The sequence below is a fragment of the Emiliania huxleyi genome, assembly GCF_000372725.1.
Source record: "Emiliania huxleyi CCMP1516 unplaced genomic scaffold EMIHUscaffold_11, whole genome shotgun sequence".
Taxonomy (NCBI): domain Eukaryota; phylum Haptophyta; order Isochrysidales; family Noelaerhabdaceae; genus Emiliania; species Emiliania huxleyi.
Genome location: NW_005201792.1, coordinates 1,039,022 through 1,064,117, shown reverse-complemented (window position 1 = coordinate 1,064,117; position 25,096 = coordinate 1,039,022). Strand labels below are relative to the sequence as shown.

Genomic DNA, 25,096 nt, shown 5'->3' with positions numbered 1-25,096 from the left:
CGTGCGTCCTTCTCCTTGATGCCCTGTTAGGAGGGTCTACGTCCCCTCTTCCGTCAACTACGATTAGGCACATCAAAGACACTTCGGTGCGATACGGGATGATTAGAGCGCCTTCTCCGTCTGCAATACGGGATGATGTTGATGAGAGCGCCTTCTCCGTCTGCGGATACGGGATGATGAGAGCGCCTTCTCCGTCTGCGATACGGGATGATGAGAGCGCCTTCTCCGTCTGCGCATCTCTCGCGGTCTCACTCGCGAGCCTCCCGCTCCCCCCAACTTGGAACGCACCAAACAAATCAACACTCACACGACCCACCCGGCCCGAAGATATCGTCCTCGTACCTCGAGAGAAGATCTCGGTCATCACGAACTGTCGAAGCCTGGTCCTCACTTGCGTGCAGCCTTTGGCGGCTTTTTGAGGTTGCAGTGCTCGTTGGTGAGCCATGTCGCAATCGCAGGGAAAGCGGCGGCCCGCTCGCCCAGAGCCACAGCCTTGGGAAACTTCCCGTAGCACTCGGCAGCGCCCTCGCCCAGCGTCGCACCGAACGGGATCAGCGCCTGTGTCAGGACGAGGACGGCCAAGTCGGCCGTGGTGGGCGCATCCTTGCCGTGGACGAAACCCTTGTCCGGGATGTACTTGCTCAGGTGAGCGAGAACCTTCTCCATGACCTTTGGCACCAGCGCGGGGTCGCCACCACTCAGGATGACCCCGGCGCCGAGGCCCATGCAGTCCTCCAACGCGCCCTGAAACATGTCGTCCACGGCTTGCTGCTGCGCGGTGACCTTTGGATACTTGGGACCGATAGACGCGAGGTAGTTCTGGCAGGCAAAGCTCTGGTAGATCTTGAGGTCACCGTGCACTAAGATTGGCAGACCACAACCGTCCATGCCCATCGCGGTAGCCGCCTTGGTGTGCTCCGACTGAACCGGGCCCGCCTTCAACTTGTCGGCGGCAGAGGCTCCATTTGCCGAAAATGGGTACTCGACGCATTCGAGTTCGAGGCCGCCGACAGCGGCGATAAGCTGAGAAGGGACGGGCGGCGATCAGTGCTACCAGCGACACAGCGGCGATAAGCTGAGAAGGGACGAGCGGCGATCAGTGCTACCAGCGACGCAACCGCGAGCGGGGTGGCCTGGTGCTACACGTGGCTCATCGAGGCCGGAGGAAGGGGGTCGGCTCGTTGGCGCGATGGCTGCAAGAGCGGAGGGCACCTTGCTGAGTTCGCCCCGGCCGTTAATGTCAAAATAATGGAGGACCGGCTTGGGCGACATTGGCCAGCAGCTCTGGGTCTTTTTCGAGGCGGCGACTCCCATCGTTTGTGGGTGCTCGATCCTCGATGGGACTGACGTGGGCGGCGATCACTCCAGAAAGGCGTTACGCTTGAAGGTTCGGCGGGGATGCCGTAGAAAAGAATTTTAGAAGGGAATTTGAAAGTCATCTACAAACACTACAAACACGTTCTCCCATCCCTCCCTTGGGTTGTCTGTTTTCTTTCTTTCTTTTTACAAACACTGGCCGCGGGACTGAAAAAAACAGAGAATCCCAGAAAGATTCGTAGAGTACAAGCCTTATTCACAGCACAAAGACAGAAAGAAATAATTCGTAGAACCAAGCTGCCCCTCTGGCCTCTCTCACTCACAGCAAACTGAGCGTCTCAGAACGAGGCCGAGGAGAGCGAGAGAGCGATGAGTCAGAGGATGAAGCGGCAGGAGAGAGAACGACGAGAGTGAGAAGACCGCGAGGCGGCATGAAGGTCGCTGCGAATTGGAGAGAGACTGCAAAGAGAGATAGGGAGAGGCTAGGGGAGAGGCAGACGCCCAAGTGGGTGGGCGACGGCTAGCACCACACTCCTCTCCTTAAAATCCCTGTGTGGCGGCGTGCCGTCCTCCCATCCCTCCCTTGGGTTGTCTGTTTTCTTTCTTTCTTTCACAGCAAACTGACAAAGCTCAAGGCCGGACATCGGCACACCACCAGAGTGCAGAGACCAGTTGCCGGTAAGGACAAACCAAGGCGCAAGGGAGGGTGGGAGAAAGGGGAGAACGGCACGCCGCCACCACACAGGGAGTTAAAAGGACTTTTCATCTTTGCACTCGGGCGTCAGCCGCCGTGAACTTTCGTTGTGTGCGGCTCTCTTACGTGTAGGAGGACTCTGGTCTCTGGTCTCTGCTGACAGACTCAGACAGGGTTTGCGATGAAGCGTTTCCGTTTGTCAACTTTGACAGAGTGACCCAACGCGGCCAAAGGATATCCACCTCGAGAACGCAGCCGCGGCGCACACTGCTGGCGTGTGCTGTGCTGTCCGGCGGCGGATAGAGGTTCGAGATAGAGGTGGGCTCGATCGATGAATTTCCGTCCGCGTGCGTGAGTGAGGGGATGCTGAGCTGTCCCGGAAATAAATCCGGGCATCTCGTCGAAAGAGAGAAAGCGGATAGAAAACAAGAACATAACGCACTCTACATAAAAGGGAACCCAGGACCGATTGTGGGCACTCGTTTTTCTTTACCCATGCTCAAACCAAAAAACAAGAGCGATGTACGGCACGGTGCTGGCCGAAGAACTCGCCCGCTCGACAGCGGCTGTCCTGCGAGATGAGCTCAAGTCTCGCGGCTGCCTGACGAGTGGCGTCAAGTCGGCTCTGATCGAGCGTCTCGCGCCGCTCATCCAGTCTGAGCGAGAGGAGGCGGCAGCCGCAGCCACAGCGGCGGCTGAGAGGCGCCGCAAGTCGACAATCAGCCTACGAATTTGCGCTCCAGAGGAGGGAGAGCTGGAGGTATATCGCCTCAAAATGACAGACAACCTCGGTCGCGTCTTCTCCCAGTACACCGCGTCAAGAGATGCCGGTCCGGCTCAGTTCCTGTTCGACGGCGAGGTGGTTGCGTGGGAGGCGACGCCGCTCGAGCTCGACCTGGAGGACGAGGACCAGATCGACTTCAATGTCGAGCATGCGCCTCGCCGTGAGGCTGTGCAGGGACGAGATGCCGGTGCGAGCCGCGAGCCTTGGGAGAGGGTGGCGGCGGTGGCAGCGGCCATCGCGCTGCTGTGTGGAGGCGGCGTCCTGTCGTGTGTGCTCGCGGGCCTCCTCACTGAGCCGCCGATGCCGGTGCTGGTGCTGCTCTTCGCCCACTCGCTTTGCCCTGCGCTGCTGCTCGCCTACCTACAGGGCCGCGTCTGCCTGCGGGCGAGGCACTCCATCCTCCGCCAAGGCGCCGGCGAGACTTCCAAGCGCGCCCCCGACGCGGCGGCGGCGGCGACGACGACCGAGACGACGCTTGAGCAGGGAGAGGGGGTCGAAGAGGCTGCGAGAGCGGCTCCACGACGTGCGTTGCGCCCGCGCCGCTCGCCCAATCGGAGCCGTGGCCGCGCCTGTGATGCTGACCGCAGTGTGCAGGCAACGGCCAGAGAGTGAGGCTGAGGGGCGTGCTCGACCTGGCTGGCAGCGCGACCACGCGCGACTGGGCCGGCAAATTGTTCATGCCAGCGGTACGGACGGGGGTCAAACTCGTTCATGTGTTGTTGCGAGCGAGAGCCCGGACATCGACTGAGCTGTGAGCGTGCGAGGTCTCTGGCGCCGCTTCTGGTGTCTCCCGACAGTGCGTAGTCCGTAGAGCCGTAATGCATGAACGAAACACAACCGACAGTGTGTACATAGTACATATCTTAGCTCTCGTTGGAGAGTAGGAGAACTCCGCCGTTTGCGTGAGGAGCGAGTGAGCTCTAGCGATCGCGTCACACACGGCGCGCAGCGCCTAGCGCCAAGGCTAGCGCATAGCCATAGGCCCCTAGCGCGCCAGCCTCCAGCGCTCCAAGGTCCGATTGAGCCGCATCGATACAGAATACACTGGCAGAGACTCGCGAGATACGAGAGTGCTACACGCTGCCAGCGGCCGCTGCGGACCAAGAGCGTCGCGCGAGGTAGAAGGCGCCGCCTCGCAGGTGCCTTGCCGCTCACGTCCTGTAGATGTGGACGCGGCCCGAGTTGGTCGCGGCGGCGACGACGGTGCCGCCCTGGTGGCAGGCGTTGCGCGACGGGATGGCGGTCATGTGCTCCGAGCTGAGCGAGGCGAGCCTGCTGCCGCTGGCGGGGTCGTAGACCTCGGCGGTCCTCTTCATCCCGCCGACGAGCACGCCGTCGCCGCTCGCCGTCCACGTCGCGCGGAAGGGGACCACCTGTGCGCAGCGGGAGGGCGTGGCGAGGCGTTACCTGCAGGGCGCCGCAAGAGGAGGGGCGTCCGGGAGCGCGCACCCACCGCCCCGTCGCGGTGCAGTGCCGCACGGCCAGGGCCGGCTCGGCGCTCGCGGCGGGGACGCTCTTCGCGCTCGAGGCGGCCGCCTTGTCCGCCAGCGCCGCGAGCGAGAAGACGCGGAGCCGGTCGTCGAAGCAGGTGACCGCGAGCCGGCCGCTGCCGTCGGGCGCCCACTCCGCTGCCTGCGACGCCTTGGGCAGGCTGAGCGTCGCGACCGGCTTGGCGCCGCCGCCGCCGCCAGACAGCCTGCGCGCGTCCCAGACGTGCACCGCCGCGTCGGAGCCCGCCGACGCGAGGAGCCAGTCGCGCCCGGCGTCGATCGAGAGCGTGTTCACCTTGCGGCCGTGCCGGGCGGCGAAGGGGTGCGAGAGGGCGCCGGCTCGCGTGTCGTAGCCGCCAACCTCGCCGTCGTTTGTGCCGAGGTAGAGAAGGGAGGGGCAGGCCTGTCCGAGCGTGAAGGCGGAGAACTCCTTGTCGGCGTGGCAGAGCGTCACAAACTCGCGCCGGCCGAGCCGGAGGCACTTTGCGGTCCCGTCGTACGAGGCGGAGAAGAGGCAGTCTAGCGAGTGCGGCTGCCACCTGGGGCGTCGAAAGAGGCGTCGCAGCGGGGCGGAGAGGGGCGCCGACTACCCTCTCTCGGCCGCATCTCGGCCGCATCTCACCGCAGCCCGCAGATGTACTGCTTGTGCGGCCTGTGCAGGTGCACGCCGTCGGACGGGTCGTCCTCGGCGCGGTCGCAGTGCCACAGCGACACGTGGCCGTCCTTGTCGCCCGCCGCGAGGAGGAGCGTGTCGTCGCGCGGCTGGAACTGCAGGTGCACCACCGCGGACTTGGTCACCTGCTCGCGCGCGCAAGGCTGTGAAGCTTCTTGTTTCTTATCAACCCATCTGTGAACCGGCGCTCTTGCCACAGCTAAGCCGCACACGGGGGGGCTCACCTTGGCCACGTCCGCCTCGGCGAGCGAGCAGCGTGCGAGGGAGGAGGCAGCGGCGGGCGGCTTGGCGGCGCCCCGTCCCTTGCCGGCCGGCCTGCCCTTTTGTCGGGGCGCCTCCTCCCTCGAGCCTCCCTCCTGGCCGGAGGTGACGAGGCGGAGCAGTGCGCCGTCCCGCTCGTCGGGCTTTGGCAGCGCAGCAGCCGCAGCGCGTGCGGCCGGCGGCAGGCGCGCAGAGAGGGGCACGTCCTCCTCTTCCTCCTCCTCCTCCTCCGCTGCGTCCTCCGCCGCCATCGCCGCCGCCGCCGCCTCCACGTCCTCCGCCCGCACGTCCTCCTCCGCCTCCTCCATGTCGTCGTCGTTGACGCGGTGGAAAGGGATCGGCGTGCGCGGGTCGAGCTGCTTGAAGAGGTCTTCCGGGCGGGCAACCTTGCCAACACCCGGGGCGATGATGTCTCCCGAGTCGAGTTCGATCCGGCCATCGCGGTGCTCCTCGGCAACCCCACTGAACTCTGGTGCCACATTGCGGGTTCGGGACGATTGCCGGGTCGGGACGGTCGGAGTCGAAGAGGAGCGCTTTCGAGACGCGTTGGCGACGCCGCGCTGCGACGGACGCGCTGAGGAGGACTTGAGCCCCATCTCTGATTTGAAGCTCACAAGGTTGAGTGATGCGAGAATAGCCTCATTTGCTCGTATGTTGGCGAGCCGCTCCAGTTCGTAGGCCGAGAGGCCAGGTTCGGCGGTGGGAGTCTCTGCCGGAGTCTCTGCGGCAGTCTCTGTGGCGGTGGGGGCGGGCGCTCGAGTGGCAAGCACGCCGGAGCGAGTGCTGCTGGGCATCACGATTCGCGCCAAGATGTGCACTCGAGTAGCACGAGGTCTCGGACACTTCCTGTTTCAAAAAAAAATAAAATTTTTCTGGCCTTGTTGCGCTGTTCACATAAATCCTTTTTCACACAAAAACACAACCCCGGACCCAAGACGCACAAGCACAGACAGTCGAGAAGGGAGAGACAGCAGTGACAGTCAGAAGTCAGCGCTGGGTCCCAGAAGGCGAATGCGATGACGGCCTCGTCACTCACTTCTCTCTCTGACTCTGTACACACTCTCTCTCCCTCCGCCTCACAATTAGTCGACCCCCAGGCCTCACAATAACAAACCCTTTCGCTGGCAACCAAGTACGGCGTGAACGCTGTCGGAATCACTTCGGGTGTCGGGGTCCCTAATGGGTGTGTGTGAGTTGATGGCAGGTCACAGAGCCTGAACTGACTCTGCACGCCGGACCCCCAAGTCTCCGAGCCCCAGAGCGCTTCGCCATGCAGTGGCTCACCGGCGGGTGAGCGCCAGCCTCTCGGGGACGCCCAGCGGCCCTGCGCCAGCCCACGTCCAATCCAAACGCCCGGCCAAGGCCCGCCGCCTCTGCGGCGAAGCGAAACGCAGTCATCACCCGGCATCCAGCCACCACAATCCCGGCTGGATGGGGAGGCGACGTGCCCCGCGCGGCGTCAGGACGTGCCTCTGTCGCCGCGTCCCGCTCGCCCACGCGACGTCTCCGCCTCTCGCGCCGCGCAGCTCCCCATTCTCAGCAAGCTGCCTGCGCGCGCGCGAAACTCCCGCCAACCCATTGTCAGCTCCAGCTCTCCTCGCGCGCCGGCTGCCTCGTTTCTCACCAGCCGCGTCCTCCGCGCCTCTTGCGACAGGCTGCGCGGAAAGAGCGAGCAGAAGAAGCAGAGCTCCTGCAGGGAGCTTCGGATCGCCACCTCTGGCAGCCACTCTGTGCGCTCCAACGTCGAGGTCTTGCGGGTGGATGGGGCCGGGAGCTTCTCGCAGAACGGCGCGCGCCGCCGCAGCAGCAGCCACGCCGCCTCTCCCACCCTCGGCGCTGCGCGCGCCTCCACCCACGCCGCCACTCCGCGCCGCCCGCCACAGGCCGGGTCCGCGCAGCGGTGTTTGTGCCGACCACGTCGACGACCATCCAGTTTCACGCGGAGCAGCAGAAAAAGTCGGCACCCTGCTCGGGCCGCGCCTCGTCGGTGCACGCGCTCCAGATGTTCTCACCCGAGGACACAAAGACGCTGCTCGACGATGCCAAGCGCATCGGATCCTCCATCGGGTGGGTCGACCGCGGCGTCAGCTTGCCGACGCAAGGCGCCACGCCTCTGGGACCCTTCCGAGAGCCTTCCGAGAGCCTTCCGAGAGCCGTCCGTTCGGCAAGCCCCAGAGCCGCTCGGCGAGCGCTCTCGGAGAACCGCGAGAGGGCCCTGTCGCGGCCCGCGCTGCCCGCCCCCGTCCCTGACGCCCCTTTGGCCGCCGCCGCTCCTCACCCCGCGTCCACCCGCCTGCTGCAGACGTCCTTGTGCAAAACCTGACAAAGGAGTCGCAGGACCTGGTCCACCGCGCGATCCGCGAACGGCTGCTCCCGTTTGCGCGGCGACAGTACCCGCACCTGACGGCTGCCTTTGACAAGCAGCCCTACCCCCGGCCCGGCAACCTCTTCATCGTGCGCTACTCCGCGGCGTCGCAGCGGCCCGGTGGGCGCGGGCTCAAGCTGCACAAGGACGAGACGGCGCTGACCTTCAACCTGTGCCTCTCGCACGAGGAGGAGTTCACCGGCGGCGGCACCTACTTCCCCGCCGCCTCCTCCGACGTCGACGGCATCCTCATTCGCCCAAAGGGCGGCTACTGCCTGGTGCACGATGGAAACATCAAGCACGCGGGCAACGAGGTGCGGTCGGGCGACCGCTTCATCCTGGTGGGCTTCTACAACGCGGACGGGCGCGACCGCGCGGGGGAGGACGAGTTCTTCGGGCCCGCGGCGCGCGAGGCGCAGCTTCGCGCGCAGCTGCCGCAGCCCGTGCAGACCATCTACTTTACGACTGCGGTGGCGTCGCAGCGCGGCGGCGGCGGGCCGGGCGAGGGCGGCGCGGCCGAAGCCAATGGCGAGGGCGCGTACCGCGCCGACGCCGAGTACGCGGATCCGCCGCCGCCTGCCCGCGGCAGCGTCGGGTGCGGCGGGTGCGGCGCGGCGGCCGCAGTTTTGGGGCTGAGCGCGGTAGCCATCCAGGGCCCGGTGAGTCCAAAGGAGGCTGGGGCGCCGGGCGCCAGCAGCAGCGCGGGGGCGGCCGCCGCCCCCGGAGGCGGAGGCCCGCCCGGCGGCGCCAACGCGGGCGCGTGCGGCGGGGGCGGGGGCGGCCGCGACGAGCCGCCGCTCAGCGACACTTATTGGCGCTCGCACTCGCCGCCGCACAAGAGCCAGACGCGCGGCTCGGCGCCGGCGACTTGCATGCCGACATGGATGGTGGTGCTGCAGGGCCGTTGGCGGCCCGCCACGGCGCTGGCCAAGTGACGCGCGGGAGCCGCGATTTGCTACTCTTTTCGGCGGCGGCGCGTCGTGGCCCAGCCGGCGCTTGTGCGCGCTTGGCTGCTCTGCGCGCCCCGGACGCGGTTGTTTTCTCGTCGGTTGGGGCTGGGGGTGAGGGATAGGGGAAGGGGGCAAGGGATGTGCTTCGCGATGGCCTGGTAGGGCTCCCTGTGCGGTCTGTGGGTAGATTGGTCCTGTGCAAGGTGGTGGGGGGAGAGAGAGAGAGGCGGCGCGTGGCGGCCCGGTCCCCCCGCCTCCCCCCAGCGCGCCCACCTGTACTACGGGGCGAGGCGGGCCCGGCGCGCCCCGCGACGCCCGCGCCTGCGGAGAGAGCTGTTAAGAGAAGGGCGGCACTATGTATGATAGACGCATGTTTAGCTTTTCCGAAAACGCGAACCCAGCATACTGCATCGCTCATCAGTCCGAGTCACGCCTCCGCTTCCTCTCTTTGTGGCCGTCTTTCTCTTTGTGCTTCTGCTTGCTCTTCTTGTGCTTGTGCTCGCTCTTGTGCTTCTTCTTCTTCTTCTCCTTGCGCTCGTCCTTGTCGCGCCGACGCTTCCGCTCCCCGCCGCCGCCGGCCGCCGCCGGCGCCGCGAAGAAGGAGGCCGAGCTCCGTTTTGCCGGCGCCTTGTACTGCGCCACCTCGGTGTCGGACATGTCGGACCACGACGAGGTCGACGAGGGCATGTCGTCGTCTGCGGCCGCCTTGCGCTCGGGAGATACCTCGCCCAGGTCCTTGCCGGACACCCAGTTCCCGCCCGCCTTCCAGCCCAGCTTGCCCTGCCCCTTCCACCCGCCGCGCGTGTCGTCAGCCGCCAGCCTCCCCTGCTGCCGCGCGAGAGCGAAAAGGTCCTTCATGTTATCGTACGCGCTGCTGTCGCCGCCAGCAGCGGCGCTCGTCTCCGCCTTTGCCTTGTCCACATCTCCGGCGTACGGATCGTGCCTGCCGCGGCGATGGGCGGTCAGCGCGGCGGTGAGTGCGGGGGCAGGCCAAACGCGGCCGCACCCAATGGCGTTTTGCCAGATGCCGTGGGTGCTGAGAGACGCCGACGTCTGGACGCGGTTGTGTTGCGGCATGCGAACTCGGCCCGTGGACGGCATGGCGAAGGGTTGGGGGCGAGCGCGGTGTTTTGTGGCGCCGGCGGATTTTATTTTGAGCTGCCTTCGATGTTAGATCTCTCTCCGCTCGGGGTTACGGCCGCCATAACAACGGTATGGCGGGTGGAGTGCTCTCTACTGCCGCGGCGCCCCTGTCGGTTCGGAGGCGCCTGGCGGCCGCGCGCTTGGTGCCGACGTCGACCGGCTGCTCTCGCGGCGCCGAGGCGTCGGGCGATCTCGGAGCGTCGCTCGCGCGGCGGCACACCTGCTCAAAAAAAGGAAGGGCCCGGTTGCTCCAAGTGCTCCAAGTGCTCCAAGTGCTCCAAGGTTGGAGCCACGGGGCTCACGTGCTCGCTCGGGGCGCCGCCTGACAAAAACAATTCGCTCTCACCTGGCAACCCTGTCTGCACGTCTTGCGCGCGCGTGAACAGGGCAACGGCCACAATTGAAGTCGACCGTCCAAAGCTGCCCCCCCAACGTACTTTAAACTCCGGCGAAGTTCTGTTTTCCAACAACCTTTAAATGCCAGGGCTCCAGGCCCCAAATGACGTGTGAGTGTTAGAGTTGTTTGGTATTCCGCTAACGGATCTTACGTCGCCTGTAACCTCTCTTTAAGGTATTGCTAAAAATCTCTCTCTCCGCCTCACTCTGCGCCACTTTTGAGGCGTTGGCGAGGACCGGTGAGGCGGCGAGGTTTCGCGGCGCGTTCATCGCCCTCCACGCCGACCCTGCGCATTGCCAAGGAATTCTTTTCGTGGCCGACAGACTCGCGTTGTCTACGAGGGCCTGTTGCTCGCTGTTTGAGCGAGATGGGAGGCAAAGCGAAGCCTAAGAAGCACACGGCGGCGGAACTAGCCGCGAAGGCGAAGGCTGCCACGACCTCCGTCGGCGGAGGCACTGCCGGGATCGCCGAGCGGGACAAGAAGGCGAACCTGACCATCGAGTGCTTGGAGGTGGGGTGCGGGGGCACCAAACTCGCCTCGCTGACCGTCGCCCAGCGGCACTGGTGCCAGAAGCACTGCACATGCCGTCGAGCACCCAACCCGGAGACAGGCCGCTGCGAGTGCTTCCCGGCGGAGCGGTACGAGCCGCTGTTCAACAAGCCCAAGGAGGCGGTGAAGACGCACCACAACCAGGCCGCGACGCTGGCCAGCAACAAAAACGCTAGCAAGTCCGTCCGCGACAAGCTCAAGGCCCAGCAGGCCGCCGCCGCCGCCATCATTGCCGCCGAAGCGAACAAGGGGACAAAGCCAAAGCAGTTCACTGCCAAGGCCAGCGGACCGTCCACAATATGACGCTCGGCGGCGGCGACGAGCGCTAAGACCGTACTACTTAGCGCGAGGGCAGGGAACGGGGGCATTCAGATCCGCCGGCCTGGGGCGTGCGCGAGCGAGCGCGCATTCCCCTTGCGCGTAGGGCGTTAGGAGCTCGGAGCTCGGTCGCGACGAGCTGCGCAGGCGGGCAACGTAGGCCAAACGGTCAGATCACGAGCTTTCACACACCCAGTGACAGTGCAGCGATTGCTAGAGCTGCGTGCCTAGCAGAGTGTTTTAGTGCACCACGCACCGTTCGATCATGGAGAGGCACGCCCCTCGCGCTGGGCGTCACACTATGTTGCGTTATAGCGTTGTCTGGTTGTCTCGGCTCGCAGGATAAGTGAGAAGAGCAGCAATGTGAATGTAGAATGAGCTCTCTATACGAAAAAGAAAGCCGTGTGTATACACACGTGCTAGCGTACGTGCTAGGCGGAGTGCGATGTACGTCCCCCACAACGCGCGCGGCAGCCCCCGACCGGTCGTCGTCGCCACCGTGCACCGACGCCCGAGAGGCAGAGGGAGCGCGCACATGCGGATAACAAAGAGTGCGCGTCTAGAGCTTTCGTCCCACGGCTCGCGGCTGGTCGGTGGCCGCGAGTGCCACCTCGGCGCGCGCAAGAGGCGTCCGGGTTCGGCCCCGACTAGCGGGCTCAATTCCCGCGTCCCTCGCTCGAGCGGTCAGCCGCGCAAGAGCTCGGCGATCGTCGCATCGATGCCGTCCTCTGCAGCCATCTCCTCGCCGGCGCCCTCGCGGCTCGTCGTGGCCGCCGCGGTGCTCGCCTGCACGCCAGCCCCCTGCCCCTCGCCCGCCCCCTCGCCGTCGCCGCCGCCCTCAGGTTCGGCGCCAATGTCGCCGAGTGTCTCCGCCAGCAGCCTCTCCGCCTCGTCGTCCTCCTCTTGGCTGGCCGCGCCTACCGCCGAAGGGAGAACACGCCTCCCGCCCTTGCGAACTGGGAAGTGGCTGGGGAGTGGCTGGGGAGCGTCTCGGAAGTGTCCGGAAGTGTCCAGCGCACTCGACGAGATCTTGCCGAGGCTACCCAGCTCCTCGATGTTATCTGCGCCGGCCCACGCCGCCGCCTCCGCTTCCGCCGCCGCCGCGGCCGCCGCCTCGGCAGCTGCAGCTTTGGCGGAAGCGGCGGCGGCGGCGGCGGCGTCCGCGGCGCCCGCCTCCGCCCCCTCCGTCTTGCGTCGCGACTGGCCGTCGCCAAGCTTGGAGGTGTGCGGGCTGGCGGCGGGCTCGCTCCGCGCGCCAAAGGGCGTGCCGAGCTTGGTGATCTCCAGCGCCGCGCCGCCCGCCGCCACCTCTTCGATGCGGCGCTTCCTGAGGCGCGGGCACACGGGCGGGCTGGCCGGGGGCGGGCGGAGGGCGGCGGCTGCGGCGTCGGGGCGCTTCTCGGGCTGCGAGCGGTGCGGTGCTGCGGTCTTGAAGACTTGGGTCTTGAGAAACTTCGAGCCCATCGACTCGTCCGGGTCGCCGTGGAACTTGTAGTCTCGCCGCACAAAGGGCGCCACCTGCGCCGGTGGGGGTAAGGGCGGCCTCATGCTCATGTGCATGCGAACCAGGGGGCGGGCGGGGCGACAAGTCACCGTGAGCTCAGGCAGCCAGCCCGCGACGAGCAGCGCGGAGGAGCCGCGCAGCTCCCCCGTCCGCGAGGCGACCAGCCGCGTGCAGAAGACCTCGACCCGCTCGACGAGCGTCGTCCCGAGCACGCCGAGGTCGCGCCCCGCCTTTGCGCTCGCCCACCCCTTGCACGCCTCCTTGGACATCCGAAGCGACATCGCGATCGGGCCCGCGAGCATCGAGCGCGGCTCGAAGTAGCGCACGTCGCACCGGCCGAGCGGCGGCGCCGAGGGCGGCTCGTCTGCGTTCCGCAGCTCGAAGCGCGTGCAAAAGATGCCACCGGGGAGGTCCCCCGAGCGGAGGTGGCAGGTGAGGCCACCGGGCAGGCGCTCGAGCACCTGGCGGGGAGGGGAGGGACGGGAGGGGACGGGAGGCGGGCCGGTGCGCGCGCGACGGCTCGAGGGCGGCGCTGGGCACGGCGTGGCTGGTGCGGACCGAGCGGTGCGGCAGCACACAAGCCGTGTGCAGCGGCTTTGCCGCTTCGGGCGCGATGGCGCGAGCGAGCAAGGCCTCGACCGCCGCCGCCGGCGTCGCGCCCAGCTCGCGCGGCGGCGAGAGCCGCTCGGTGTCGATGTCGGCCTCGACCCAGCAGGGGGCGCTCAGCTTGTGGTGCGCGCACTGCGCGGTCCGCAGCGTCACGACGGGCTTGGCGCTCGCCCCCTTTGGCGGGGCCGGCTTCCCCACGCCGGCCTCCTCCGCCGGCGCGAGCAGCGACGCCGAGTAGCCGCCCTCCTCCGCCCTGCCGCCCTTTGAGCCCGGCGCCAGCCGCAGGCCGAGCCCGCGCATGAGGGCGTCGGCCGCGCGTCGGCCCGCTTGGCCGGGCGTGCTCCCCACCGCCTCCGCCACCATCATGAGGCGCACGTGCCCCTTGACGGGCTGCGGCAGCCCCTCCTCGGTTGGCCGCGCCGCCGCCGCCGCCGCCTTGGCTTGCTGTGGGAAGAACTCACGGAGCAGCTCGAGGCCCGCGGCGCCGGAGAGGCCGTCGGAGCCCTTGGCGCGCTCGCGGCCCGCCTTCAGCGCCCGATACAGCTGCGCGAGGGCGCTCGGCTTGGCGTCCTTCACAAAGATCGTGTGGACCGTGCTCCCCAGCCGGACTTCAATCGTGAGCCGCCCCTTGGCCAGCAGCTCAGGCTTGGCGTGGATCTGATGCAGCGAGCTGAGCGGGTAGCAGCTCGCCGACGCGGCGGCGCTCAGCTGGGTCGTCGCGAGGGATACCGTCGAAGGCAGCTCCGGACCGACGGCGATGAAGGCAGAGTGCGTGGCCCGCGAGCCTGCCACTGCGAGGCCAATCGCCCGCGACCGCTTCCCCGGCTGCGCGCGCTTGCCGCTCTGGCTCGGCAGCGCAACCTCGGCGTTGCACTCGATCGGGACGTGGAGTACCGTCGCGTTCGGGCCTCGTGCAGGTTTGGAGGACATGGATGGGGGGCGTCCCTTCGTGTCGTTGGAAGCGCGCGAGGCAAAAAGAATTCCCGCCAGCTTCTCCCATGCCTCCGTTTTCTTTCTTTCTTTCTTTCTTGTTTTCTTTCGGGGGCCACAATGTGACGACCAAAACGATCTTGGGGGCCAGGGTGAGACAACAGGTCGTGGTGCCACACGGGGCACACCACAGGCGTATTCTAGAGGGGGAAAAGAAACGGGTAATCAGGGTTGAGGGGCCCCGCCACGAGTTGGAAGCGCGCGAGGCAAAAAGAGATGTCCGTGATTTTGTGTCTGCTTTATTTATTTATTTATATCTCCTGTGTGTGGTGGCGTGCTGTCCTTTGGCCTTTATGCTTTAACGTTTTTCTCGCCCAGTACTGTCTATATTCTTTTCCCTGGTCTGCTTATTTATTTATTTTCCCAAGACCTTCGTGAGCTCCTCCTTTTCTCATTGACATTGTCGTCCATCAGGCAGAGGCGGTGAGGCGGGTGGTCGGACGGGGCCACCGGGTGGCGATTGGGGGCGCGGATTCGCACAGCGCGGGCGCCGGTTGCGAACTCACCGCGGACATGGCTCGTTCGATAGGCTTCGGGGTTGCGACTGAACAACCGAACGGGAGATTCCCCTTTCGTGGATTCTTCGAGGTGTGAACAGCGGGCGTGTTTTTGTGAGCGACGCGCCAGGCAACCGCACCACCACCACCTGCCTCTGAGTGAGGGGTGAGTCGAGATCTCGATCACCTCAGGTCCCCCAACCTCCCCCGGCGACTGTATATTCTATACCCCCGGCGACTCTCTCGCTCGCACAAGTGAGTGAGAGGGAGGACTCACGAAAGCTCCCCAACCGCGTGCTGCTGCCCACAGCGCTCTCAGCGTCAGGACGCGGAGGCAGCCTTCCCTAGCAGTAGAGGGCGAGGACCGCCATGACGGCAAACCCCATCATCGCGAAGAGGTACTTGACAATGCCGGGGCACGTGCCATGGCCTTCCATCATCTCGCTGCCCAACACCTCTACCGCGCCCATCTGGAGGAAGGTGCCCGCCGCCAGCGCGTTGAAGGCGAGCGGCAACGGGCTCTCTGCCCCCTCGGCGGTGGCCGCGGTGTGTCCGATGAGCATGCCGATCGGCGTGGCGATGGAGAAGCAAAACATGCACAGCGCCGCCTGAGGGCCAATACGGCCGGGTGCACGCCTCCGCACACGAGTGTGGGGCCAGGCTCGTGGGCAAGCCCCCGCGCTTCTCCGAGCCAGGCAGTTGCCCGTGGCACGCCCGGCGTGCGGGCACGGGAGATATGGGTGAGCGGTGGCGGTAGCGGTGAGCGGTGTGCGTCGCCTTGCAGTTGTCAAAGGCGCGGAAGACGGCCGCCCCAAGTGCAAAGGCAGCAAAGCCCTTGTGTGCGCCGACTGCAACGAACATGACCATGATGTCGTCGCCAACAACCCCGAGGGCGAGGCCCTCCAGGACGCAGTGGATTATGAAGGCGGTGAAGGCTGCGATGGCAGCAACCGCGCCGGATTTGCCACCCTTGCCCGTGGTCTCCAGCCCTCCCAGGCTGTGGTGGTGCGGGACGTGGCTTTTGGCGGGCTCTTTGTCGGCAGTCGAGCAGCAAGTGCCAGAGGCCGCCGTCTCGATCGCCATGAGGCCTGTGTGAGGGTGTCACACGTTGCGGAACCAGCACCGATGCGGGAAGATTTGGCTTGCAGAGGACTGGGCTCAGGGAAGGGCGCGTGGGGGGAGGGGCGCGCACTGATGAGTGCCACGGAACAGAGCAGGAACGACCACGGGTAGGTCTCTTCTTCCCCTTCGCCGTGCAGCGCGCGGCCGTGCGCGTCCATGTCCTCATCTTCCTCCTCCTAAGCCGCCGGGGCTCAAGTCAAAGCATGTCGGCGGCGCGCGCCAGAGCACGCTCTTTCCCCGAGAAGCAGGGAGCACTTTAATCCGCTCTCCCCGTGGCCGGGTGTCCACCGCCCGTCTCCCCTTCCCCGCGTCTCACTTCCTCGCCGGCGAGCATCTCGTTCAGCTCGGCCGACTCGGGCAACATGTGCATGAGGGCAGCGCCGACAAGCAGGCCGCCTGCAGGAGAGCAGCCCATCGGTGGTGGGGACGCCGGCGAGGGTGCGCGGACGGAGACATGGTGTCGACGGTCAATGTGGCGGTCATGGCTTGTGTCAACGCACCCGAGAAGCAATCGCCGACGCACAGAATCGCGTCGTTCTTCTGGAGAATCATCGGCAAGAACCTGCAGAGGGGCGAGGTCGCGTATTGGTCTCGAGTCGGGTCCCCGCATCCGCCGCGCGTGCTGCAATTCACCCGCCGATGAATGCAAGGGCGAACAGCAACGCCATCGCGACGTAGAAAGATTGGTCCTCGGATTCCTCCCCGCTAGCAGCCTCGCCGATGCCGCGCGCCGTGGCGGCCACGCCGGCCGCCGCATAGGCGGCGTGCTCCTTCAGGAAGCGCTTCAGCACGCGACCCATGGCTCTGCTCTCCGGCGGCGGGAGTCGGACGTACGTACGTACGACTCGCGGCCCGCCTCGTCGTTACGAAAAGGGTGCTCAAAGTCTGCTCGAGAGTAATTTTCCACTACAATTATTCCGATGGGCCACAAATTTCTTCTTTGGCGTCGCGCCAACCAATCCTGCCAACGCGTCGCTACCTCCGCCTCCTCCGCCCCCACCGCGCCCATCTCTCTGTAACCGCGAGCTCAGCTGGCTGAAGGGATTGGCAGCGCACACTCGAGGAGCGCGATGGCCGAGCAGCAGCGGCTGCGGCCGTTGAAGCCGCGTCGCGTGGGTCGCGGGAAGAACTCATACCTACGTTTTGAGGCTCTCCTGACGCCGCTGCAGCAGACGCGCGTCCAGGGCTTCGTGGTTCAGCCGACCGTACAGTCGCAGCTATTTGGCGTCGGCACGGTCGGATCAAGCTCGCGAAAGGACCGAGACAGCCGCATCGCCCTCCTGGGCCGGCCAGGGTCATTTTTGGAGCCGGAGATCCCGCCGTGGCTCGACCGTAAGCTGCGCAAAGCAGTGCTGCAGACGCACTCCATACTCGGCGACGGCGTCTGCCCGCTCGGCATCGACTCGTCTGGCCGCTGCACGCCGCGCTACGAGCCGGTTCAATACGCAGAGTACGGCCGCGGCGGCCACTACGCCGCCTGGCACACCGACGCGGACGTGGACGAGAGCGAGCTGGTCGACCTGAGGTGCGTCACGGTTGTGCTCATGGTGTCCAACGCTGGCGCATACGAGGCGTGTGCGGCCCATTCCTCCTCCCACGATATCCCATCCACCGAGGCAGCCCCCGCCACCTCTGGCAGGGCGGCGAGCTCGAGGTGCGGCTCGGCGCGGGTAGAGTCGCGGCTCGAGTGCGGCTGCGGGCGGGCGACGCGGTCGCCTTTCCGTCCAAGCACCTCGCGCACCGCGTGGCAAAGTGCCGGAGCGGGCTGAGGCAGACGCTCGTTTTCTGGGCCAGGCGCCCTGGCGCAGAGCCGCGCCCGTCGTGTGGATGAGGAGGCGGCTTTCGCAGTTTTCCTTCCGGGAGACCGACAGCTGGCGCGCCGCGAGTAGGACCGAGGGAAAGAAGGAGAGGAGAAAAAGGAGGTCCTACTTCCGTGTGGTCTGACTCACAGTGCCTGACGCACGCTCCTCTCTTCTCTCCTAATCGATATTAATGAAACGGAACGCACATGCGCCGACATGTGGTCTCGGTCGCAGCTCTGAAGTCTGATGAAGAAGGGATATGGCTTTTTGACTGCTGGACCGCTTGGCGTCTCCGGGGTCTCGTGTCTCGAGTGTCGTCCACACACCACAGAGCGATCGAAACGAAAACGGCCTTGCCCCTACACGTCGCTAACTCCGGCCGCGGCGTGGAGGGGGGGAGGGGAGGGGTGTGTGCACGAGAGTTTAAGAGGTGTGCGGGTTCGTTAGCCGGCCAGATACTCCACCGCCGAGTCGAGGTCGGCGCCGAAACGCGCCGCCGCCTCGCGCGCCGCCGCCGCTGCAAACCCCATCGCCACCAGCGCCGAGCAGGTCGAGTCCGCCTCGCTGCCGCCGCCGGGAGCCTGTCGCGCGGCGGGGAGGGAGGCGAGGGAGGCGGCCAGGACCTGCGCCTCGATGGCGGCCTCGGTGGCTGCGGCGTCCGAGTCCGCGGCGGCTGTGGCGAGCAGCGCCGCCTGCCCACCGAGCGAGCGGGCGGTGGGAGGTTGCGAGAGGGGCGGGTGGGTCTGGCGCGGCTGCGGCTTGGCTCTCGAGGGCTGCTGGGCTGCTACTTGGTGCTGGAGAGGGGCACGCCTCGAGCGCCTCCGCTTCGGAGGCTTGTGCTGCCGCCGCGAGCTGAGCCTCGTCTGCAGCGCCGGCAGTAAGGTCGGGCAGGCCTGGCGGAGGGGGGGGGGGGGAGGGAAGGGCAAGTGCTGGGGAGACGCGACGGCGGGGTGTGTTCCGTGCCGAGGGGAGCGCGGGGGGGGGGGGGGGGGGGTCTCGAAGAGGGCGAGGAAGAGTGGCTGGCTTGTGCGGAGGGGACCGAGCCCGACGCCCGCGTCTGGAAGGGCGGGGTCGCGGAGGACGTCGTAGTGGGACCGGCCAGAGTAGACGAGGCGCAGCGGAGGGGCGACCTAGGGCCAGGGTGCTTGAGCCTCGTGCGTGTCTCGGAAGAGTCTCGGAAGAGCGTCTCGGAAGCGTCTCGGAAGCATCTCGGAAGCGTCTCGGAAGCATCTCGGAAGCGTCTCGGAAGCGTCTCGGAAGCGTCTCGGAAGCGTCTCGGAAGGCGCAGGGTGGGCGGCGACCGAGCCCGTCGGCGGCGGGTCGGCCGTCTGGTCTGTGAAGAGCGAGATGGGCTCGTCGGAGCCGTTGGGCGCGTACACCTCGCGAGGGACAGACGAGTCTCTGGCCTCGGACCTCGCGACGGCGCAGCCCCTCTCCTCTCCTCCGGTGGTGCGTCTCCCTTCTGCTCCGGCGCACCTCGACCCGCCGGTTGTAGAGCTCCGAGAGCGCCTGCAGCTCGACGTGGTTGCCGTACACGCCGTCGCGCCGCTTGCGAGCGACGTACGTGTGGATGTCCTCCGCGACGTATGGAGAAAAGTGCGCGCTCTCCGCCGCAACGTGATCGAGCGTCTGCTGGCGCACAACGTCGTGCATCGCATGGTCGCCGTAGACGCGGTCCGCCACCGCGCGGAAGAGACAGTTGCCATCGCGCAGCATCGGCACCAGCTGCAGGCCGCGCGTCGCTGCCATCCGCGCCGCAAATGCCTCGATCGTCTCAGCGGGCGCGCTGACGGCGACCTCGTGTTCGTCCGCCGAGTTGTAGCCGTCGACGGACGCGCTCGCCGCAAGGCTACTGCCGGCGATAGCGTGCGGCTCCGCTCCCATTGGCTTTGTCGGTCGCTCGCGGAACCGCTCTTCCTTCGGGAGTTTCACACTGGAGCGTGCTTTCTTCTCTTCTTTCCCATAAGTGAACTGATTGTCGCTTGCTAAGGAAAAATAAAAAGAAATCGCGCGGTGAACCGCACTATTAAAACTCCTGGGCTCTCAATGCCTAGCCCGCCGTTCTGTCAGCCGCGGCCCGCATGTCCAGACAGTGCGGGCCTCGACGCCACACTAGGTCCATTGGGTTGAACCCTGGCTTGTCTCGAAGGTGAGGTATAGAGGGTCACATGGGGAATGCGAACTCGTCATGATGCGCGGCGACGGCGGCGTCGATATCTATCGACGCCGCCGCCCCGCGCTCCAAAACGGTCGCGTACGCATATGCGCACAACTAGGTACGTGCTGCCCCCATTGGATTTGGGCCATACACCGTCAAAGGTCCCTCTCCACTCCTCCTTGCACCACTGAAGCATATGCAGCTGATGTGAGCAAGGTCGCCTAAGCGGCCCCCCTCGCTGTGGGTTGCCGTAGTTGGACCAATGCCACGCGTTGTGGCGAAGATGGCCTTATGCAGAGCCTGGCCGGGCCGTCTTCGGGCCCGGCCGCCCTAACAGTACGACGCATACGCGCCGCGACCGCTTCAAATGTCGCCGCCGCCGCAAGGCGGACGGCGCCCACCGCCCAGCCAACAGTGGCGAGGGCGGGGGAAAGGTGAATTCGAGCCGCCCGCACGCTCGTGCGGCCGGGGGGCTCGTGTAGAGCACGCCGTGCGCAAGCACAGGTGCGCGTTTGAAGCATTCGAGTCGCAGCAGCGAAGGCTGCTGTTTACTGGTTTGTGGCACGCCACGCGTCTCGCGCGGTGGGTGCTGAGATACGCCCCGAGCACGATCGCCGAGGCGGCTGCATGACTAGAACGACCCGTGCCGTGGCACAGGTCGAGTAGAGAGGGCCGCACACGCGTCCTTGCGGGCGGCCCGTTGTGAAGGATCGAGCACACCGAAGCGAGGTGTGCTCGTGTTGCAAGTGTCGCCGCCGCCGCAAGGCGGACGGCGCCCACCGCCCAGCCAACAGTCGGTAGGGCGGGGGAAGGGTGGATTCGAGCCGCCCGCACGCTCGTGCGGTCGGGGGGCTTGTGTAGAGCACGCCGTGCGCAAGCACAGGTGCGCGTTTGAAGCATTCGAGTCGCAGCAGCGAAGGCTGCTGCTTACTGGTTTGTGTGGCACGCCACGCGTCTCGCGCGGTGAGTGCTGAGATACGCCCCGAGCACGATCGCCGGGGCGGCTGCATGGCTAGAACGACCCGTGCCGTGGCACAGGTCGAGTAGAGAGGGCCGCACACGCGTCCTTGCGGGCGGCCCGTTGTGAAGGATCGAGCACACCGAAGCGAGGTGTGCTCGTGTTGCAAGTGTCGCCGCCGCCGCAAGGCGGACGGCGCCCGCAGCCCAGCCAGACAGTGGCTAGGGCGGGGGAAAGGTGGATTCGAGCCGCCCGCACGCTCGTGCGGTAGGGAGGCTCGTGTAGAGCACGCCGTGCGCAAGCACAGGTGCGCGTTTGAAGCATTCGAGTCGCAGCAGCGAAGGCTGCTGCTTACTGGTTTGTGGCACGCCACGCGTCTCGCGCGGTGAGTGCTGAGATACGCCCCGAGCACGATCGCCGGGGCGGCTGCATGGCTAGAACGACCCGTGCCGTGGCACAGGTCGAGTAGAGAGGGCCGCACACGCGTCCTTGCGGGCGGCCCGTTGTGAGGGGTCGAGCACACCGAAGCGAGGTGTGCTCGTGTTGCAAGTGTCGCCGCCGCCGCAAGGCGGACGGCGCCCGCCGCCCAGCCAAGAGTGGCTAGGGCGGGGGAAGGGTGAATTCGAGCCGCCCGCACGCTCGTGCGGTAGGGAGGCTCGTGTAGAGCACGCCGTGCGCAAGCACAGGTGCGCGTTTGAAGCATTCGAGTCGCAGCAGCGAAGGCTGCTGTTTACTGGTTTGTGGCACGCCACGCGTCTCGCGCGGTGAGTGCTGAGATACGCCCCGAGCACGATCGCCGGGGCGGCTGCATGACTAGAACGACCCGTGCCGTGGCACAGGTCGAGTAGAGAGGGCCGCACACGCGTCCTTGTGGGCAGCCCGTTGTGAAGGGTCGAGCACACCGAAGCGAGGTGTGCTCGTGTTGCAAGTGTCGCCGCCGCCGCAAGGCGGACGGCGCCCACCGCCCAGCCAACAGTCGGTAGGGCGGGGGAAGGGTGGATTCGAGCCGCCCGCACGCTCGTGCGGTCGGGGGGCTCGTGTAGAGCACGCCGTGCGCAAGCACAGGTGCGCGTTTGAAGCATTCGAGTCGCAGCAGCGAAGGCTGCTGCTTACTGGTTTGTGGCACGCCACGCGTCTCGCGCGGTGAGTGCTGAGATACGCCCCGAGCACGATCGCCGGGGCGGCTGCATGACTAGAACGACCCGTGCCGTGGCACAGGTCGAGTAGAGAGGGCCGCACACGCGTCCTTGCGGGCGGCCCGTTGTGAAGGGTCGAGCGCGCCGAAGCGAGGTGTGCTCGTGTTGCAAGTGTCGCCGCCGCCGCAAGGCGGACGGCGCCCGCAGCCCAGCCAACAGTGGCTAGGGCGGGGGAAGGGTGGATTCGAGCCGCCCGTACGCTCGCGCGGCCGGGGGGCTCGTGTAGAGCACGCCGTGCGCAAGCACAGGTGCGCGTTTGAAGCATTCGAGTCGCAGCAGCGAAGGCTGCTGCTTACTGGTTTGTGTGGCACGCCACGCGTCTCGCGCGGTGAGTGCTGAGATACGCCCCGAGCACGATCGCCGGGGCGGCTGCATGACTAGAACGACCCGTGCCGTGGCACAGGTCGAGTAGAGAGGGCCGCACACGCGTCCTTGCGGGCGGCCCGTTGTGAAGGATCGAGCGCGCCGAAGCGAGGCGTGCTCGTGTTGCAAGTGTCGCCGCCACCGCTGCACGCGGGCTGGGCTATCGCCTGCAGGATGAGGTTAAAAGAGGCGTAGTTCCCCGCGTAGAGCACATAGCAAAAGGACTCCCAATCTAAGCAAAGCCAGTTGCTCCATCCGGATGACGCATCAGAGCTGAGAAATTTCCGTTGACAGAGAGCTGCTCGATGTGACGACGTGTGGTGTCCATCCCAAATGCGCCGCTGGCGCACCGTGGGGCGGGGGGGAGGTCAAAGCGAGTCGCCCAGGCTCCCTGCTGGGCGGCTCGCGTCGTGTTTGTAACGGTTCGAAGAAGCTCTTTGTTCACGGTTGCACCGTGAACAGGAGATTGGTCGAGGCTATGCACAAGCGATGCGCGTAGACTCCGTGTGGCTCTGGGCTGCAGCCTGTTAGAGAGCCGAGTCGCTTTAATAGCACGGCCGGGCACGGTCGTACCTCGCGTGCCCTCTGTGCGAATTAAAACTCCTGGGCTCTCAATGCCTAGCCCGCCGTTCTGTCAGCCGCGGCCCGCATGTCCAGACAGTGCGGGCCTCGACGCCACACTAGGTCCATTGGGTTGAACCCTGGCTTGTCTCGAAGGTGAGGTATAGAGGGTCACATGGGGAATGCGAACTCGTCATGATGCGCGGCGACGGCGGCGTCGATATCTATCGACGCCGCCGCCCCACTTGTCATCCTTCTCGGAAAGTTCGCGACCGAGTCTTTAGACTCGCTCGCGCGGCGCGCATTGACATATATTGACTGTGCGCATCCCCATGTCGAGCGCAGCTCGAAGTGCCGGCTGGCCTCTTCTTGAGTGCCCTGACGATTTGTGGTCATCCCAACTACGGAATAACACGTGGTCTGTCGCCCCATTCCGGAGGAATGCCGACAGGAGTGATTTGTTACTTGTGCAATCCGTGCAGGCACACACCCTCACAGACTGCACGACGCCGCGAGGGTTCTTGCTGACCTCACGCCATTAAGATAGCTGCGTGCGCTGGCACTCAGACAAGACACAACCAGGACACAACCAGGACACCCCTCTCCCGGGGGACGCTGGCGTCCGGGTCCCCAAACAGCCCGAGGGCCGTGTTGGTGCTTCCACTAGTGCAGTTCGAGTGCAGTGCGCCGTTGGGCGCGTACACCTCGCGAGGGACAGACGAGTCTCTGGCCTCGGACCTCGCGACGGCGCAGCCCCTCTCCTCTCCTCCGGTGGTGCGTCTCCCTTCTGCTCCGGCGCACCTCGACCCGCCGGTTGTAGAGCTCCGAGAGCGCCTGCAGCTCGACGTGGTTGCCGTACACGCCGTCGCGCCGCTTGCGAGCGACGTACGTGTGGATGTCCTCCGCGACGTATGGAGAAAAGTGCGCGCTCTCCGCCGCAACGTGATCGAGCGTCTGCTGGCGCACAACGTCGTGCATCGCATGGTCGCCGTAGACGCGGTCCGCCACCGCGCGGAAGAGACAGTTGCCATCGCGCAGCATCGGCACCAGCTGCAGGCCGCGCGTCGCTGCCATCCGCGCCGCAAATGCCTCGATCGTCTCAGCGGGCGCGCTGACGGCGACCTCGTGTTCGTCCGCCGAGTTGTAGCCGTCGACGGACGCGCTCGCCGCAAGGCTACTGCCGGCGATAGCGTGCGGCTTCGCTCCCATTGGCTTTGTCGGTCGCTCGCGGAACCGCTCTTCCTTCGGGAGTTTCACACTGGAGCGTGCTTTCTTCTCTTCTTTCCCATAAGTGAACTGATTGTCGCTTGCTAAGGAAAAATAAAAAGAAATCGCGCGGTGAACCGCACTAAAAGCTCTCCCGCATCACCGTACCGTACGGCTGGGGGGCTGCTGCTCGAGCGCACGCGCTTGTCCGCCTACGCCGAGATGGCCGAGCACGGCGAGGCGTCCTCATCCGGCACACCGGACTTGATCGTACAAGGTGCGTCCTATCCTGAGCACCACTCATCACGATCCGCGTGTTTTTTAAAGCCGCCGTCTCTCCCTGTGCTGCAGTAATCTCGAAGCTGCTGGAGGACCTAGTCGCGCGGAACGACCAGGTGGTTTGCACCGCCTCGCCGTAGCCCCTCCCCGCTCTGCTCGCCACGTACTCATGGCCAGTGCCGCACAAACTCGTGCCTCCGTCCTCCCTGCCCGCCACCTGACCCGCCGCACGGTCCCTCGCGCAGCTGCCACTGGTGCCCGCGCAAGTGACCCCGTTCCACTCGTCGCGGCCGCCGGCCATCACCGTGCGAAACTACTTGGAGGATCGGTGCGCAGCAAGAGCTCCCCCCGCCCCGGTGCTGCTGGCCGCACTCGCGAGCGGGTGTGAGAGAGAGAGGGGGGCGGAGGCAAGGCCGTTGGCCTGCCTGCCGAGAGGGAGAGGAGGCGGTGGAAGCCAGGCCCGCATCGCCGAGGCCGGCAAAGCTTGGCGCGTCCCCGCTGTGTCCCTGGCTAGCGGGAGGGCTGGCGGAGGGGAGGGGGGGGGGGGGGAAGGTGGCAGCGCTTGGCGGTGGGGAGGGAGAGCCCGTGCCGCGGCGGCAGCGAGGCCGGTGCGGGGAGAGGGCTTGCCGCGTCTGCGACGACCCCCCCTCCTCTAGCCAGGGCACCCCCCCCCCCTTGGCCCCCTCCCCAGCAGCGCGCAACCACCTCCTCCTCTGCATCTCAGCCCTCCTCCCGCCTGCCGCACGCAGAATCCTCAAGTATGCCGGCTGCTCCGAGGAGACGGTCATCCTCGCCCTCATCTACATCGACCAGGCACGCCCTCTCCCCCCCACCACACCACCTGAACATCGGCAGCCCCTCGCATGCTGGCCCCGTGCCTCCCCCCCCCCCCCCACACACAAAAACTAG

General features: G+C 66.3%; 8 protein-coding genes across 8 annotated transcripts; 2 read left to right on the top strand and 6 right to left on the bottom strand.

Annotated features, from left to right (window-relative positions):
* Positions 1-387: 387 nt before the first annotated feature.
* EMIHUDRAFT_200259 (hypothetical protein) lies at positions 388-1,314 on the bottom strand (the record flags this gene model as incomplete). The annotated part of the gene is made up of 3 exons (XM_005792048.1): positions 388-1,023; positions 1,107-1,133; positions 1,213-1,314. The coding sequence occupies 3 exons, from the start codon at positions 1,312-1,314 to the stop codon at positions 388-390; spliced, it is 765 nt and encodes a 254-aa protein (XP_005792105.1).
* Positions 1,315-3,946: 2,632 nt separating this feature from the next.
* Positions 3,947-6,013, bottom strand: EMIHUDRAFT_200257 (hypothetical protein; the record flags this gene model as incomplete). Its single annotated transcript, XM_005792047.1, has 5 exons — positions 3,947-4,168; positions 4,245-4,824; positions 4,908-5,083; positions 5,183-5,362; positions 5,606-6,013. The coding sequence occupies 5 exons, from the start codon at positions 6,011-6,013 to the stop codon at positions 3,947-3,949; spliced, it is 1,566 nt and encodes a 521-aa protein (XP_005792104.1).
* Positions 6,014-6,464: 451 nt separating this feature from the next.
* On the top strand, positions 6,465-8,900 carry EMIHUDRAFT_433472 (hypothetical protein). Its single transcript, XM_005792046.1, has 4 exons — positions 6,465-6,509; positions 6,874-7,007; positions 7,103-7,378; positions 7,522-8,900. Exons 1-4 carry the CDS (start codon positions 6,490-6,492, stop codon positions 8,517-8,519), a joined length of 1,428 nt encoding a protein of 475 aa, XP_005792103.1. The 5' UTR covers positions 6,465-6,489; the 3' UTR covers positions 8,520-8,900.
* Positions 8,871-9,611, bottom strand: EMIHUDRAFT_200255 (hypothetical protein; the record flags this gene model as incomplete). Its single annotated transcript, XM_005792045.1, has 3 exons — positions 8,871-8,939; positions 9,177-9,477; positions 9,541-9,611. The coding sequence occupies 3 exons, from the start codon at positions 9,609-9,611 to the stop codon at positions 8,871-8,873; spliced, it is 441 nt and encodes a 146-aa protein (XP_005792102.1).
* Positions 9,612-10,441: 830 nt separating this feature from the next.
* Positions 10,442-10,927, top strand: EMIHUDRAFT_200254 (hypothetical protein; the record flags this gene model as incomplete). Its single annotated transcript, XM_005792044.1, has 1 exon — positions 10,442-10,927. One exon carries the CDS (start codon positions 10,442-10,444, stop codon positions 10,925-10,927), a length of 486 nt encoding a protein of 161 aa, XP_005792101.1.
* Positions 10,928-14,886: 3,959 nt separating this feature from the next.
* EMIHUDRAFT_200252 (hypothetical protein) lies at positions 14,887-16,464 on the bottom strand (the record flags this gene model as incomplete). Its single annotated transcript, XM_005792043.1, has 6 exons — positions 14,887-15,150; positions 15,347-15,630; positions 15,735-15,840; positions 15,981-16,060; positions 16,165-16,226; positions 16,298-16,464. 6 exons carry the CDS (start codon positions 16,462-16,464, stop codon positions 14,887-14,889), a joined length of 963 nt encoding a protein of 320 aa, XP_005792100.1.
* A 1,445-nt stretch (positions 16,465-17,909) lies between these two features.
* EMIHUDRAFT_97842 (hypothetical protein) lies at positions 17,910-19,350 on the bottom strand (the record flags this gene model as incomplete). Its single annotated transcript, XM_005792042.1, has 3 exons — positions 17,910-18,047; positions 18,090-18,158; positions 18,943-19,350. The coding sequence occupies 3 exons, from the start codon at positions 19,348-19,350 to the stop codon at positions 17,910-17,912; spliced, it is 615 nt and encodes a 204-aa protein (XP_005792099.1).
* A 3,915-nt stretch (positions 19,351-23,265) lies between these two features.
* Positions 23,266-23,911, bottom strand: EMIHUDRAFT_200249 (hypothetical protein; the record flags this gene model as incomplete). Its single annotated transcript, XM_005792041.1, has 2 exons — positions 23,266-23,406; positions 23,504-23,911. 2 exons carry the CDS (start codon positions 23,909-23,911, stop codon positions 23,266-23,268), a joined length of 549 nt encoding a protein of 182 aa, XP_005792098.1.
* Positions 23,912-25,096: the final 1,185 nt, after the last annotated feature.